The 16788-nt window shown below is 57.3% G+C and overlaps 1 protein-coding gene across 6 annotated transcripts in view; it reads right to left on the bottom strand.

Moving 5' to 3' along the window:
* Nucleotides 1-14606, bottom strand: part of PER2 (period circadian regulator 2) — a 37276-nt gene extending 22670 nt beyond the window's left edge. The window contains exons 1-7 of one of the 6 annotated variants that reach the window (XM_037009624.2): nucleotides 14454-14606; nucleotides 14260-14370; nucleotides 6616-6810; nucleotides 6059-6121; nucleotides 4925-5076; nucleotides 2512-2633; nucleotides 1347-1548 (exon numbers count right to left, since the gene is read on the bottom strand). In XM_037009624.2, coding sequence (XP_036865519.2) covers nucleotides 1347-1548; nucleotides 2512-2633; nucleotides 4925-5076; nucleotides 6059-6121; nucleotides 6616-6810; nucleotides 14260-14370; nucleotides 14454-14530 — 922 coding nt within the window. In that variant the 5' untranslated portion in view covers nucleotides 14531-14606. Of the gene's footprint in view, nucleotides 1-1346; nucleotides 1549-2511; nucleotides 2693-4924; nucleotides 5077-6058; nucleotides 6122-6615; nucleotides 6864-8675; nucleotides 8749-14259; nucleotides 14371-14453 lie in introns of those variants that run through there. The other 5 variants (XM_037009627.2, XM_037009623.2, XM_017676412.3 and 2 more) reach the window with 5 other exon arrangements.
* Nucleotides 14607-16788: the final 2182 nt, after the last annotated feature.

Below are 16788 nucleotides of genomic sequence, written 5' to 3'. Positions count from 1 at the left end.
TCTCTCATTTCAGACAAAAATCTGGTCGCACCCATCCTGGGCCGACGGCGCCAGCCTGCTCACGCTGGCGTCTGCGTGTGGAGTGATCTCCGTCCACACGGCGACCTAGCCCTGACCGGGTCCTCGCGACACACGATAAACCTCAATGATCTGACTGGCCGCTCCCCAGGTTGGGGTGTGGGGAGCAGACAGCTCTGTGTCTGAAACAAGAAGCAAGCGTCCCTCTTCTGTGCCAACGCTGAAGCAGGCGATGCTTCTGGCCCCAGGCTGCCTGCTGTCAGGGAGGCATGGCTGTGGAGCTGCAGCAGCAGGAGTGGCGGCCCCCGGGCCCACCAGCTGACCCTGGCTGGGAGCAGGGGAGGCGGAGTGCTCAGAGGCCGGGGGACCAAGGGGAGCACTGGATGTGAGCGGAGGGGCGGGCCAAGGACGAGCAGGACATGGCTGTGGGGACGCGACCTGGGCTGGCTCTGGAGTCAGGCTTGTGTGGGGCGACCCAGGCACCACTGCCTCTCCCCAGCTCCTTCCTGCTTCTGCTGTTCAGTCTGACCCCAGCTGAGCATCAGAGCCAGAGGGGCAGCCAGACGCTGCAGGACTCACGCTCCCAAAGGGGGCTTTTGCTGGCCACCCTGGTCTCTGAAAGCATGGAGGGGCTGCAGGGAAGGCCTGAGCTGGTGGGGGACCCTCTCCCTTCCAGTACTTTCTGCCAGGACGCTGTGGCACATTTCTGCTGAGACCTGGCTGATCAACCATCTTCTTCTGCACCTACTACGTGCAGGCCTGTGTTAGCACTGGGATGTGCCACGGTGAACAGCAGGAACCTGCTGCCGGGAGCAAGGAGGGCAGGCTGGGGCAAGGAGCCCCAGACAGGTGGACAGGACAGTAGGCACCCCCACACCCGCAGCCCGCAGCCTGGAGTGCCCGGGAAGCCGGAGGCTTGAGCCCAGGAGGCCATCACAAGGCTGCCTCCACCTGAGGCAGAGAGCACCTCCACGCCACTCTGGCGGCCACACCTGGTCACACCGCCTGCAGGAGGCGGCACCTGGCTGGGGCCCACCGGCCCCCCAGTGCCTCAGCCTCCCCCTCACGCTGCACGCTCCCAGCAGGCCTCCAGCTTCTCAGAGCGGCTTTACTTCTAAAAGGCCTAACATTTCTGAAATGGTTTTCCCTCTGTAATATATGAAGAGACTTTTTTCTAAGTTTACTCTGACCAACAGCTGTTGACCTCTTGTCTGGGATTGGGAGGGTGGGTGGTGCCCGTCTCAGGCAGAGGTGAAGTGGGGAGCGCGACCCCACTCCCGGGGCAGCCCGGCCGGCCCCACCCCTGCCGTGCGGCTGCAGGCCCTCACCTGGTCCGCTGCGGTGGCTCCATGGCGGGAGCTTGTCAGGCGTGGTGGAGCTGTGGAACACGCTGACGTCGCCTGGCGCCAAGAACTCCACGAGTTTGGCGTTGAGAAAGGCGTCTCTCTTACAGTGAAAGATGGAAGCAACTTGGTCAGAGATATACAGGACTTTCCCAGTGACCAGGGACACAGCCACAGCAAACATGTCCTGGGAAGGAAGAACACGGCTCCATGAGAATGGGTACAAGGGGCCTGCACAGGTCACCCTCCCCAGGGACACAGATGGGGGCAGGCAGACATAGGCCCTGGAGGGAACACCTCTCCTTCCCCTCTCGTAGATTTTAGGGTCCAAGTGGAATACTTGAAAACACTTGAGGCCCAGGTGCGGGGATCCCTGCAGGTATTGTCCCACCCTCCTGGGCATAGGCTTCGGAAGTCCAGGCTGGTGATCTAGGAGAGGGAGGGGCCTCCACCCTCTCGCTCTCTGAGGGTGCTGGGGACTGTTTGGGGAACTGGAGACCCAGGCCCCCTGGCCCACTTCGGGTTCTCCCGGCCCACTGGCCCTCTGAGCACAGCGCCAGGGGCTCCCTGGATGTCAGGCGGCAGTGGAACGCTGGAGGAAGGCTGGGGAAGATTGGGGAGCCTGCTCTCCAGGGCCGCTCTGCTGTGACTGCATGCTGGGACCCCCACTGACTCCTGTGTCGGCTCACCAGGGAGGCCTGGGATTGGGTGGGGGAGTGCAACTCACTGCTCCAGACCTCCAATGGGCCCCACCTTCATGGGCGACTTAAAAATGCATGAGCTTTGGAGTCTCAGGAAACTGAATTTAAATCCCAGGTCCTCCTCCAAGGAGCTGATGTTGCCTAATATGTCCTTACTCTCTGCTGGTATCACATGGGCCACAGTGGAGCTTGCTCTGGCACACGCCAGTATGGGATGGCATCAGCCCCGAGAGGACCTCTCACAGAGAATAATATTAGTCTGCACCACAGCTGCTGCTTCTGAACCACTGACTCACGAGTTTTTGGAAGTGCTGACTCATTTCCTGAAACCCCAGCCTCTATTGCCATAAAGCCACTGGCCGCAGCAGTGTGGCTAGCCTGCCCCAGTGCAGATCTCGTGCCACCCGCAAACCTTCCAGGGGAAGATTTCACTCCCGTAAGACACTGACCGCATTCTTCACCACGAACTCAGAGGTGACGCTCTCTATGTCCTCGATGGTGTAAGAGGGCACGCTGGCGCTGCAGGGGTGGCTCTCGGAGGCCATCAGCAGCTGGTAGTACTCCTCGTTGGCTGCACGAGAGATGGCTCACTCTCAGCAGGAGACCAGAGGGAGCAGAGAAGTTTCCTAACTGTTGCTCATGAAAAAGGGGGCATGCAAATTATAGCCCTGGGACACTGAGGGGACAGAATGCAGAGAAATGTAAAACCCAGAAATCTGCCTTTTCCCTGAAAAATCAGACTTTGATTACAGAATTTTTAAATGATAAATACAGGTTATTTTAATAATATGGACACAGAGTTCTATCTAACCCCATTAATCATGATGTGACAGCCATGGCCACCCCTGCGTCTGCCTCTCTCAGTGGCCTGGGCCAGACACTCCCACCCAGACAGAATCTGCCGCTTAGAAACACAGGCAGGAGCAAACTGCCCAGAGAGACCCTGAGGATGAGAGCCACTCGTCCTGGGTGTCCCGCACAGCTAGGGGGCGCCGGACCCCGGCCACAGCCGGCCCCGCCTCCGGGGGAGCCATCAGGTGGGTGGCCCCAGGACTCGTCCCAGAGTTTGACCTGGGATCCTGCCAAGCCCTGTGGGCCCTTTGGATCCCAAGGCTCGGGTCTTATCTGCTTTAGATTTCCCCACCAACTAAACCCAGGAACTGGTCGGCTTCTGAATATACTTTCAAGTCAAGTCCCAGCTGCTGGGAAGGGTAGGAACCGCCATCCATCTCAGGGTGGGCTGGCCTCCCGAGTTCTCACGTCACTGCAGATGCCAGGAAGGGCACACCCAGACGGACAGCCACCCGGGTGGAGCAGCCACCCACACACAACAGCCTCCCCCTGCAGTGCCTCCTTCCAGAAGGGGCCGCCTCCCACAGGTGCCCTCAGGGCTGTGCCCTCTCCAGCGGGAGGCACACCCCCAGGATCACCAGATTCTCAGCTGGCATTTCAGGCCCTAGCAGCACTGACCGGCAGCACCAGCTCTTGGCCTGCTGCCCTCGGTGGGCTGCTGAGGGAGGACCTTTGCCATGCTGCCCACCGAGGCCTCCTGAGGGTGGGGGCAGCCCCAGGGAGGCGTGCTGGCACCACCCACTGCCAGAGAACCACCTTGCCCTGCAGAGCGCGTGCACCTGGGGCAGGCTGGCCGATCACGTGGTCCCTTTTTACTGTTTTGACCCTCATGCAACAGCCACACCTAGGGAGCCTGCAGAGAAGCTCTGGGCTGGAGAGGGTGCCCACGGGCCAGCACCTGGGCCCCAAGAGCCCACCCTTCCATGCCTGGTGCAGATCTCCAGCCAACCGCATGGGACTTAGGTGTCCAAACACCAGAAGACACTGACTGTCCATAGTGTGGCTCTGTGACCATGATTTTAAGGACTGGAAATGCTTGTGCCTCGTCCAGGGCAGGGTGTGCCTTACTGTCCTGGCAACAGGCACCTGCAGTTACCTGAGACCGAGAAGATAGGGTTGGGGCCCCTGCGCGGAAAGGGTACAGTCACAGGAGAAAATGAAGGAAGACTGAACTCTCCTGCAGGATTTTAAGGGCCTTGGCGTTTAGGGAGATGTAAGGTATCTGAGCCCAATGGCTGGTATTTCAGCACATGCACGGCTTGCTCACAGGCCCTGCTCTGTGTGTACAAAGAGGGTGCATGTGTTCTCAGACGGAGGCCTTAGTATATTCCACTGACCAGCCTAAAAGCTCAAATGCTGCTGTCTGCCACTGAAGCCCAAACACTGCCCTACGTGGAAGCAGGAACTGCAGGTTGGGGAGCTGCTATGTGTCCCCATGGTAGAAAGGGGTGCTGTGCCCTTTCCACCCGCCAAGTTGAGAGAACTGGCCAGGGAGGTCTTGCGTGGGGAAGCTCTCAGATACGGTCCTTGAAGGAAATACCCGCTGACACCCGCCCCCCATCCCTTCACGTTCTTTCCTCCTGGTGTGGTAAGCTCTCGCGAAATGCTGAGCGACGTCCCACCTCGCTCCACCTGAGCCGCCCTCCTTGCCCAGCCTTGCGGAGGCCAGCGCCTGGGAGAGCATGACCTGTCTCGGGTCAGAGCACGACACCAGGAAGGGCTGGCCTCCCCTAAACGCCAGCTGTCCCAGCCCAGAGCACTAAACCTTTCCATTGTAAATAGGTTTCTTTTATCAGCTAGTTTTTTACCTGCTTTTTTTTTTTCTCCAAAAGTCAATAGAAAACTTCCAATGAATTGAGGCTTCCGATCAATTGTGATTTCCTAAGGTCTCTAAGCTCCTTCTGCTCTTTCAGGACGGAGTTGCAGAAAGTCAGCACAGTCTAAGCTGTACTCGGGGGGCACTGGAGACTCGTCTCTTTAGGTTCGGAACAAGTGCACGAGCCAACGTACCTCTCACTTGCTTCACGCTCTGCAGGGCGTACTTCAAGGTCGCCAGCGTGCTGGCTTTCCCTCTGGCCTTCTTGTCTGCAGGGAGGTGGACTTTCAGCTCCTTCAGCGTTTTTATCAGTTCTTCATGTGTGTCTGCCCTGGCAGACTGCTCACTGAGGGAAAGAGGCAGACAGATGCCAGCACCTGAGTGCCCCTTTGCCGTGCCTCTCGTCCGGATCCAAGCAGGGCACTGGGACACTCTGGCTGGCACAGTTCTCTGTGGCATCCCTGGCCTCACCCGATAGAGGCCAGCACACCCTCGCCAGCCATGACATCCCAAATGTCTCCTGCCATTGCCACACGTCTTGCATGGAGACAAATTGCCCCCGGTGGTGAACACTGCCCTAACCTAAGTGAATACGGCAGAAGCCCCCAGCCAGGATTCTCCCCCATGAGGGCGCGAGGCCGGCAGGTGGACCCGCAGTCTGGCTGAGCAGACTGCATCACTGGGCTGTGCCTCCTGCCCTGTCTCAGACAGAAAGTGCATGGGAGTACAGAGACAGTGGTGGGCTTCCTGGGGCATGGACGTGGGCGATGGGCGGGAAGGCCTGGCAGAGGTAAGGAGATTTATAGGAATGACCTCCAAATGTAGGGATACAGGGATGGGAGGAGCACAGAACAGGCGGGCACCTGCTGAAGGAGATGGGCTGTTTAAGGCACAGGGTGCAGAGACATCGATGGGAATCATGTCTCTGGGCCTCGGCCAAGGGCCCACGTGCCCAGGACTGAGAGCTGGATTTGGCTCCGGCCATGATATGAAAGTATCCGTGGACAGGAGATTATGGGTACACTTGTTACAGATATTAAGAAGGGTGAGGAATGTTCATGAGGAACATGCCTAGCACGCAGACAAGGTCTGTCAGATAAAGTGGGAGGAGCCACGGATCCAGAGCAACATCAGGGGCTCCAAGCAGGCCATGGGGACCACTGGAGTGGGAAAGGGCATGGCCAGGTCTACAGGTGAAACGGCTGCACAAACCAGCAGGCTTTGGCTGAAGCCTGAAAAAGTCACATCACCCCCAAAACTAACCACCAATAACCAATCTTTTGATTTCTCTAAAGTCTCTAAATCCAGGGAGTCCTAATCAGCCTTACCTGCAGCTGCTTGTAGATGGGTGGTGTTCAGACTTCGCCATCATTAGGCTAAAGGCATCTGGACTATAAGCACAAGAAATAAAAGCAGAGCTCACCCTGTGCTCCATCCACTTCCCCACCCAACCAGTGACAACACGCGGGATTATGCCATCGTAGGACAACTTTAAAGATACACAGTCCAGATAAAACTGGGTCATAAAATCTTCAGGTACCAGCCAAACCAAGTATTGAGAGATGGAAACCCATGCCTCAAAGACAAGTTCACTTCTGTAAAGCGCTGCTGTTACGGGTCACCTGACTTTTCTGCCTCCCAAGATCTCCTGACATTCACCATCTACCTATGGGCAACTGGAGACTCAAATTCAACGGTGGTATCCTTACAAGGAAGGACAGACCTTAGCACATTTTAGTTATTCTGAGTTAATAAGAGTTTCAAAAATTTTGAAAAACTTGATAATCAAGATTTGAAGACTGCAAAAGCAATCAAATTACACCAGAGGGAGTCACAGGGAACACAAACGACCCGCCTCGTCGGGCTGGGCCAGGGCTGCACGCACCCCTGGTGGGGGGCGGGAGGCTCCCCCAGTGACCCCAGCTCCTTGCCGTGGCCTTCACAGTTGCTGCCCCGCGAACCCCGGCCTGTGGAGCAGTTTTTGGCGCCTTCGTTTCCACTGGAGCCACTGCTCATGTTGACGTCTTCCTGGAGCAGGGCTGGGCTGGCCTTGGGCTCCACCAGCTTCTTGGTGGGGTTCCTGGGGCCGGGGAGACACACAGCGTATTCATTCATGCTGCTCCCTGAATGAGGCTGTAAAAGAGAGTAACAGCCTCAGGCATGAGATGCAGTCCCCCGTGGGGCGCCCCACCGGATTCGCCAAATTAGCAAAGTCTGGGGCAGGCAGAGAATTCTCTGCCCCTATCCACTGAGCTCCAGCCTGCCAAGAGTTTGGAAGGCCCCAGCCCACACACGGGGCTGCTGCTGACCTCCCGCATACTCAGGAGACAAGGGCGCGGACGATCACCGCCTAGCAAGGAGCTTGGGGAAAATGCAGATTCCCACTGAACGGCTGGCAGGGCCTAGGAGCCTGCATTTTACAACCCCCCTAGGTGATGTGGGGGAGCTGCGGGGTTCAGAGACCTTGGCCCTTGCAAGTTATGGGGACACACAAACCGGCTGTGTGCAGGGGGACCCCAAAACCAGGCTCCAGGCAGGGGGCACATGGGGAGAGAGAAGGCTGAGGGCAGAGGGTGGAAGCCCTGCTAGCTGCCCAAGGATCTGGGCACCACAGGCTGTCGAGCGCTAAGGAGCACACAGGTGGGCTGTGGAGGGGACAGGGACTGGCACGAAGCTGGCATGGAGTCTACACTTTCTCCAGGTAACTAGGAGCCACAGAAGCATTTTGAGTACCAGACTCAGGTAACTTAGTTTGCTTTGGACACATCGTCCCTGCTGCGTTAGACAGAAGCTTAGCCTGGTGCTTCGCGGGCAGGTGGGTGGAGGCGAGACCAGCGCTAAGCTTTCACAGTGACCCTAGAAGAGAGGAAGGGGCTGAGCGAAGGCTGAGCATGCAGGGCAGGAAGCATCTGACCAGAGCCTGGGGCCCAAGGACCCAAGGACAGGAGGGTCATGTCCCGGGGAAAGGAGTACCCAGGGTGGTGGTCCTGGCAGGAGGCAGATGCCCGCTCAAGCCAGTGGAGAGCTTGGTGAAGGCACCACATGGGAGGGTATAGTCAGGGTTAAGGGAACAGTAAGACTCGTACCCTCGGTGTAGCCAGCTGTGTGTGCAGGTTGGTGGGGAATGGGGGTCATTAGCAGGGCTGATGGCACCTGGCGGTGAGGTGTGCTAAGAAAGTCCTTCCGGAAGGGACTCTGGGCGTGTCCGGCAACCTTTATAATCCACACCCCTTTACACACCTAGGAAGCTATTCCATGGGAATGCCCCCTCCCTGTGCACAAGGATGTGTGAGCAGGGTGCATGGAGCGGTAAAAACCCAGAAAGGACCATCAGCAGGGGGCTACTGGCATCTGTCCTGGGCACCTTGCCCACCATGACCATCCTAGCCAGGCACCAGCCTCAACTTCCAAAATGGGCGTCCTGCCCCACCTGGTGTGCACCAGGCCACACAGTGAGGGAGACCCTCTCTGCTCCCCCACTCAGAGTGTGGCCCTGGTCTGCACGAGGGTCTACAGCTCCGCGAGGCCACCTGCTGCACCCCGGGCATCTCCTCTCCTCCATCTCGCACTCAGCCTGCACACGGGGGCGGGTCCCTCTGCACAGACACCCCCCATCAGCTCTGCTCCCCTGTCTGCTCTCCTTCAAGGCACTGACACTGTCAGCCTGCACACGGCCGTGTTATAGCTGTCAGCTGCCCCTGCTGTAACCCCGGGACCTGGCACTCATTGCTGAGGCACAGAGCCAGGGACTTCTCCACTGTGGGATACTGGGGTCCCACCAAAAAGAGGAGGACCAGCCACACCAGCACGGAAGATTCTAGGCCATGAAGACACAGGTCACAGAGAAGTAAGGAGCAAAAAAATAAAATAACAGGTGGCACTTAAGCAGGGCTGGCACCTTGCTCATACCGACCTAGGCACTGCTCTGCATTAACTTGCGCTTACCGCGCTGGGTACAGAGGGCCGGCGTCACCGCCGAGAAGAGGCCGGTCCTCTCTCCTCCCCCACGGGGATCACTCTGCAGCGGGACAAAGACCGTGAGCAGGGGAAGAGCACACCACCGACCCTTAAACAGTGCAGGGGTTGGGGTGCTGACACCCCACACACAGTTGAAAACCCTGTATAACTTTTGATGCCCCCAAAACGTAACTACTAACCGCCTACTGTTGACTAGGAGACTTACTGATAACATTAACAGTCAACAAACATGTATTTTGTATGTTGTATGTATTATATACTGTATTCTCACATTAATATAAACCCGAGAAAAGGACATGTTACTAAGAAAATCAAATTAGATAAAATACATTTATCGTATGGTACTGTATTTGCTGGAAAAAATCCACCTGTAAGAGGAACCACGCAGTTCAAACCCATGTGGTCCAAGGGTCAAGTGTACAGAGTAGGTTAATGTAAGAGCTGCTTGCTGAAGAAAGGGACAGAGCAGGGGTTGGGAGGTGTGTGGGAGGGCTGGTGCCAGGGAGGGTGCCAGGCAAGGCCCATGCATAGGTGGCATCTGACCTCATACCTGGGCCCAGTGTGTGGTGCTGATTCAGAGTACTGAGCCTCAGTCTCTCCTAGGCTGTGGCCGCTGACTCCTCCCCAGCCATCACTGGCCATACCCCACGTGGGCCTCCTGGCTTCACACCTGAGGCTGCCAGGAGTCTGGCTGTGCGGCCACGTGTGGCCTTGGGTGAAGAGTCACACCACGTGGGCCCTCGCTTACCCAGCTGCTGCCAAAGGGCCCAGGGAAGCAACTGGGCCCAAGAGAGAACACACTCCCTGGGGTGAACTTTGGCCACGGGGAGTGCGAGAGAGGAAGAGGTCAGCAGATGAAGCCCTTCCCTGTCCTTCCCTCAAATGGAGTTCTGAAGCTTTTCTTTCTGGCCTTCCTTCCTTTTTTTCTTTGGACAGACTTTCTGAGGAGACCCCAAGGCCCTGAGAGACCAGCTGGGTGTCTGCGAAGCAAGGCCATCCCTCAGTGGGGGATCCTGGGAGCGGGGCATCCTGGCAGTGGGGCGTCCGGGTAGTGGGGCGTCCGGGCAGTGGGGCGTCCCGGCAGCGGGGCATCCTGGCAGCGGGGCATCCTGGCAGTGGGGCGTCCTGGCAGTGGGGCGTCCGGGCAGTGGGGCATCCCGGCAGCAGGGCATCGTGGCAGTGGGGCATCCTGGCAGTGGGACATCCTGGCAGTGGGGCATCCTGGCAGTGGGACATCCTGGCAGTGGGGTGTCACAGCAGCAGGACATCCTGGCAGTGGGGTGTCCTAGCCTTTTCTTCCTCACTTCTGTTTTCCCTTACTCTTGCTGTCCTGGGATTATACCTCCTAATAAAGTGCTATCTAGCATTTAGCTTCGGCCTGGGCCCTGCTTTTAAGAGAACCCAAATTAGGGTAGGCTGAGAGAAGTGAGCATGCAAAGGTCCTGAGGCAGCTGTTTGAGGAAGTCGGATGAGTCTGGAGCAGAGTGGCCAAGGCCAAGGCCAGGAGGGGACATGAGCCCAATCACGTGATGCCTTCCAAAGGCAAAGCAGGCCCCTGCTTCATCTGAGCGAGATGGGCATCTGCCAGAGAGCTCTGTGCACAAGAGCTGACTTAAACTTTAACGGGTTTGCAGGGTGGAAGCGAGGGACCTCCTGGGGGCTGTGTCTGTGGTACAGTGGCTGGCGTTGCCCAGGGCGCTGAAGGCGTTCTTTCACTCTGCGTGCCAGACACCACCCATCATCCCACAGGCATCCTCACACAAGCAGCTGGGCCTTTGTGCTGAGAGAGTCATGAAGGCAGCGCAGTTAAGCAAGTGGCCCCTGGACGGTGGTGTGGCCTCGGCAAGCTCCCCGCCTCCCCAGAGCTGCCTGCTCATCTGTGAGCTGGGCAGCGTGGTGCCTGCCTCCTGCTGGCTGCTGGGAGGTAAATGGCACACATCCTGTGCAAAGTGTTTGCGGTGCAGGAAGCCTCCGACATCTTTTACCATCACTGCTAATACTATAGGAAAACAGATGGGGTAACAGAAGTAATTGTTTTCTAAAAAGGAGATATTTCATTGCCCCGAAACCTGTCTCTGGCTTATATTTAAAGGACTAAGAGCTCAGCTGACCACCCCCACCCCAAGCAATAAAGACATCCTCTGGAAGAGGCCTCAGCACTTGGCTTCCCTGAGTATGGTGCTGGGGGCAAGGGAGGGGGAGGAGCAGCGCATGTCAATCAGCTCCTCAGAGCTGCTCCTGTCCTTCTCCATCTCAGCCCCTGGGAACGCCACAGGATTACCTTAGGTGGATGATAAATCTTTTTGCAAAGGGGCCTGGGCAAGCATGGCAGGAATGTGGGGCAAGAAACCAAACCAAACCACCTCAGTCCTCACTATCCCAGGAGCGCACAGCTCCGCGTGCACAGCTCTAACGGACCTACCTCGTTGTGCCAAGTTGGCAAAACCCATGTGCCAGACAAAGCAGACTTTGCCTCCTGCCTCATGCAAACACTTAGGGAGCGCCTGTTCCTGCCAGCACTCCCAGGGTTCTAGGGAGCCCCCGGAAACCTGTTTCCACCCTTGCGGGGAGATGCTCACAGCCCAGAGCACCAGGGACCCCAGGAAAGTCAAGGTGGCCTGTCCCTAGAGACCCCCTGGCTGCTCCCTTCGCGGAGGGCCCGCATTGGCTCTGCCCCGGAGAATGTTCAGACCAAGAAAAGAAGTTAAGGTTGCAGCCCTGACTCCAGTCACCGGGCCACACCCTCGTGTGAGGGTTGCCTTGACTGGACAGAGGAACATTTATTTAGACAGTGCAGTTGAGCTGAGCTCACGGTCTGAGATCTGCCTCGTCATAAAAGGAGGAGGGGGGTGGAAGGAGAGGGGCCAAGAGCTGAAACTCACCAAAGCAGCTGACAGGTTCATGAGAGCCCATTACACCATCCTCTCTGCTTTCACGTATATTCATAGTTTCCAATATAAACAGAAAACCAAACTGGGAACAAAAGCCCAGACTGCTCCCCAGGCCCACCCTCCACTGCTGTCGTAGTGAGAGCTTCTCCCACTCGGGGGAGAATGTTCTCTGCAGAAGCCAGAAACCAGGGACGGTTCAACAGCTAAGGCAATCGAAGTTTTCAAAGAGAAGCATGAGACAACAGGCAGCAAGTCCCCAGTCAGAAGGCCTGTCTGTCCACAAGCTGCGCACACCTGTGTACCTGGCACCCAGCTCTGGAGCCAGAGCTGCCAGCCCCACAGAGGCCCTGGTGGCCTCCCAGCCACCGCTGAGCCTGGGTCACTGCAGCCGGACCTCTCACAGCCTAAATGACTCTGCCTGTCCTCACACTTTATAACAGGGAGCTCACAGTCCACCCCGTGTCTGAAGCCTGTCAGCCACATTTTACAACCCAGGATAGTGCAGCACGTTTGCTACTTCCTGGTACAAGCCGGTTCCCTGAGGACAGCCTGTTGTAATCTGGAGAAAATGTTTGTCCTGCTAAACAAACACTGGGCTCTCCATGGCGACGGCTGGGTAACCAGGGAAAACGTAACTGTGGCTGTCGAAATATGGCAGGGAGGAAGGTACAGGGAGGGGCTTGTCCTGGCCCCTCGAAGACCCTTGCAATCCTCTCAACTCTGCCTTTGAAAACCTCAAATACAGGGAGACAACCATCAACGCACTAGGTTGAAGCCAGTCCTCAGGCAGGGTAGTCAGCTCAGTTGCTGGCCTCGGCATTCAGGGACGGAGCCACCCTGGGTGCTGGTGACCAGCGAGCTGTTCCCACCCCTCTGTCACCAGGAAGAGCGACAGGATCCCTCAAGGGCTCCTCTGTGGAACCCTGCCTCCGACAGCCACGTGGCCACGGCCGGTCACCCGCTGCTTCTGATGTGCTCTGGATCTGGAGACACAGTAGCAAACTCGTTACAGATGTGCATCCAACCAGATCAGGAGTTGAAAGAGGGCCTAACAGTAGAGCCCCAGAGGGCTGGATGGAGGCCCCTGTCCAGACCTCCTGGTCCTCTGTTGGGTGGCAGGTGGGTCAGCTTTCCACGAGGGTGGGGGCACGGGGTGATTACACAGCTGCGGGGTGTGTGTTTCTAGTCAGTTTTGCCAAATAACGTAGTTTTCGGTGTCACTCTTTGGGCTAAATGCGGAGCAGCCCTGCCAGCCTTGCAATGACCTCAGAGAGCCCGAGGTTTGCTGAGGCCTGCTAAAGTTACGTCATCATTTAAAAACAAAGGCGTGCCACCTGAATTTTTCTGAAAGTTAAGTGTATGCATGAGAAATAGTACAAATGAGAGGAACCCTTCCGACTGCCTTCTAAGCCGGCTGACGGCTGACGTGCCTCTCACGGGGTTAACACTACATGACCTGAGGCAAGAGGACATCGGGGAAACCACTGGAAGACCGCCTAACCTCAGCCCCTCAGCACAGATAGGACACAGGCCCAGATGTGGGAGCTGAGTCACCCAGCAGCAGCCAGCTCCCCCTTCCCGCCCAGCCCCAGCCTCCACAGAAAGCCAGGGCCGCGTTAGTTCTGTACCGTGAATCATACCAAGATGACAGTGACAGCTGAGAACACCCACGGTGCCATCCTGCACTGGCTTATCACGTAGTTCCCACTTTTAAGAAAGGAGCCCTGTTCTCATCTAACTCACCCACCTCACAGAGTGACTAGCCTTGCATTTGAGAACTCAGTTTCCTCCTCTGTCAAGCAAGGGGTCAGCTCCATTATCTGTGCACATGATCACCTTTCTGAACTGGTTTCTTCTGTGTAGGTTACAAAGACCCTGGCAATTGAATTGTCATCCCGCACCCTGGCCTTCGTTAAGCAGGCCACGACCAGGCCCCTGGTCCATGTCCAGGGCCAGGCAGCCAAGGTATGCCCCGAAGTATGGTACAACTGCGGCATCCCAAGGTGGGACCGCCCCTCCCCACCCCTTCTACTCAATCAGGAGAGAGGCAATTAATACAGGGAGGTCAAGGGCAGGCGGAGGGAGTGAACCTCAGGGCAGCCTCCGTGCCCACAGGGTTCCGGCTGTGGCCTGGCACAGGTCCCCTGGTCCCCGCTCACCCAGCCCAGGGGACCCACGACTGTCCAGGGAAAGCTCCTAGACCAGCGCCGGTGAGCGGCCCCTCCCCAGCGGCAGACGTCGGCTCTCCGGCCGCCAGCCTGCAGCAGGAAGCCAGCCCCCCGAACAGCCCTCACGTTCCCACGGACAGCCGCACTGCCCATCGGCTGCCTTCTTCCCGGCCGCTCCCCGTGTCGGGGAGGGAGGACAGGGAGGGCTCACCGAAGAGCCGCCGGGAGTCCCCCCGTAGCTCCCTGTCGTGACGTTGCCCAACCTCTAGTGAGGTCAGTTTCTTGGTCTGTAAAATGGGGATAAGAGTACTCACTCCCCGAGGCCGGTTTTAAGCCGAGAAGGAGTCAAATGGCCCCAAAACCTGTCGGACCGCGCCTCCGGGGGCTGGAGAAACCGCCGCGGGCCCCAGATTACGTAATCAGCGAGCCCGGCGGTGGGACCGCGGTCGGCGCCCCAGCACGGCCCCCGCCTGCCGCCCGCCGCACACTCACCACTGTGCCGCGTCCCCGCTGGTCCGCGCGTCGTCTGCCCGCTCCGCGCCCGCTGCCCCGGCGGCCGAGAGCAGCTCGCAGCCCGCAGAACCGCCCGCAGCCGGCCAGCCTCTGTCACAGAGTGGGAAACGTGACCATGTGCCGTGCCCGCCCCCGGCGCCCGCCATTGGCCGCAGGGCCATTCATCTGCATACCGGGGGGCGCCGAGCCTGCGAGCGCCGCGCGTCCATTGGCTGCGGCGCCAGTCGCTCTCTTTACATAAGACGCACATGGAACTCCATGTTCACCGCCTCGGTTCCTCAATGAAGGCGCGGCGCATTCGTGCTGTCCCCCGCCGTCCCCCCAAGTGGTCCCTTCCACTTCCGGTCTCGGCGTCTTCCATTCAAGACTGCTTGAGTCCGCCGTCTCCGGGAACTCGGAGTGGCGTGTACCACTGCGGCGCGGGGGAGCTGGGCACGGGGCGGGGACGGCTCCTGGGCACCTCGCGCTGGCCGACCAGCTAAGCTAGGCAGCCCAACACCCTCTGAAGCCCAGGTCCCGGGAAGCTTTCACCTTCCGCAACCGGCCGGACGCGCGCTACCGGCGTCTGGGGCAGCGGGGAACTTCCTGCGGACATCTTTCATTCATTCACTCCTCATTATTGGCTAGGCGCTGAGGCTGCCCCGGAGACCGAGACAGTGCTTGCCCGGCGGGAGCTCCTTTTGCACGCCCACCCAGGCCACCAAGGGCGACGCTTGTCCCAGATCTGCCAGGACGGTCAGCTTCCAAGTGTCCTTTTATTTTTGAGATCATGTGCAGCAATTTTTGGTTCAGCAAATAGGGTCAGTGTTACTTTCAGGAGGTACAAAATAAATAAATAATACCCCTGCCTCTCACCACGTCATTTGGGAGAAAAGACTGTCTCATGAAAAGGGAACTTAATCAAATACTAAATTGGGCCGTGTGGATCATAAATTAGCCAGGACCAGACTTACCCCCAGAGACTCCACGGAGGAGGCAGCTCTTGGACGCTGGGGAAGGTGTTTGGAAAGGGAGGGTTTTCAGACATCACGCGCAACAGAGACACAGAGCCAGAGGTGAGGGGCTCTGGGAGAAAGTGCCCGACTTTGGAGCACCTTGGTGTAGCCGTTCGTTCTTTCCGTAAGCATTGTCTGGGGCATGTTAAGCCTTGGACTTCTGTCTAAAGGTTCAAGTGAGCATAGAACTTCCACTCAGACCAGGTAGACAGCTGAGACTTGCTTGTGCGACACTAAGCAGCACGCAGGCTCCAAGGCAGGGCAGCGGCAGTGGGCTCTGAAACTGCAGGGTCCCGGCAGGGAGGGAGGCTGGCTGGGCTCTGCAGGGCTGAACGTGCCTGTAGCATCTCCCTCCACGGGTTTGTTTCCCCTGGGTTCTCCTGGCGACCAGGCATGGGAGGGAAGGAAGAGGTTTGATCCAGTGGCCTGCAGACAAACTAAGCTGCTACTTCTCCAAGCCAAACCCACACGGAGGAATTGCTATGTGTGAACCACTTCTTTCCCACTTCTCAGCAAGGTGTGTTTGCAACCTCATCCGGCACAGAGGCAGACTGGGGCAAATACCAAGTTCATGAGGATGATTCTTCTCACATAAGCCCCGGGAGACCTGCTGTGGGGCTTACACTCCCAGGGAGAGAGGCCCCTCCTCCAGTTTCTCTGACATGGACACCTCCACACACTCCCCACACCCCTCCCTAATACACACACACACACACACACACATACACACACAGAAATGCCAAGTAAATCCAGACCCAGCTGCACCCTGCACACACCCAAAACCCTTTTGTTTCTGCACGTACATTGACGTCAGTGACGAGCACCATTGTTTTGGAAACGGGCAAGCAGACGTTCATGCACACTGCGCAGAGATCTTCTCCTGCTCAACTTTTCTTGGGTCTTGCTCCATATTCAGCCTGCAACCTCATGTCATATTTCCTCCTTAAATTTAACTTTTTCTATTTCCACCCATAAATCTGATAGAATGATATTGAAACCCAATATTTAAAAAATGATTGAACGCTTTAGACCCCTACAACTCTTTGGAATCTAATCTGTTTTCAGTGTCTCATAGCTGGTTTCTTCATTCTTGTTACTAGAAACCTTCATTCCCTCCCCAAATACTTGTTAATAATAACCTGAATATTGGGGGATTTGCAAAAATACACCTAACCGGATCCATTGCTTTTGAGGAGTTGACAGTGTAGAAGGGGTGATAAGTCAGGTTTGGAGCCTATTGGAGCTAAAATGGGGTATAAATCCTGAGAGAACAAGACAGACCTGGGCAGAAGCCTCCACTCCAGGCCCATGTATGCCATTCTCACTAAACCAGGATGGTGAGTCTGTGTGTGTGTGTTGGGGGAGGAGGGGAGAGAATTCCTGTTGCAGGAGGAAGGAGGAATGAAACCTTTCCTGGTTAGTCTGTACTGATCTGGAAGTGTGTTGGAATTTGCTGTCACTCAAACACAGAACTCTTGGCCAGGCACATTGTTGTTGACACTGGGGGAGGCAG

Source organism: Manis javanica, chromosome 12, assembly GCF_040802235.1.
Source record: "Manis javanica isolate MJ-LG chromosome 12, MJ_LKY, whole genome shotgun sequence".
In the NCBI taxonomy this organism is placed as follows: Eukaryota; Metazoa; Chordata; class Mammalia; order Pholidota; family Manidae; genus Manis; species Manis javanica.
Note: the sequence above shows the minus strand (reverse complement) of the source record. Positions and strands in the feature narration are given on the sequence as shown.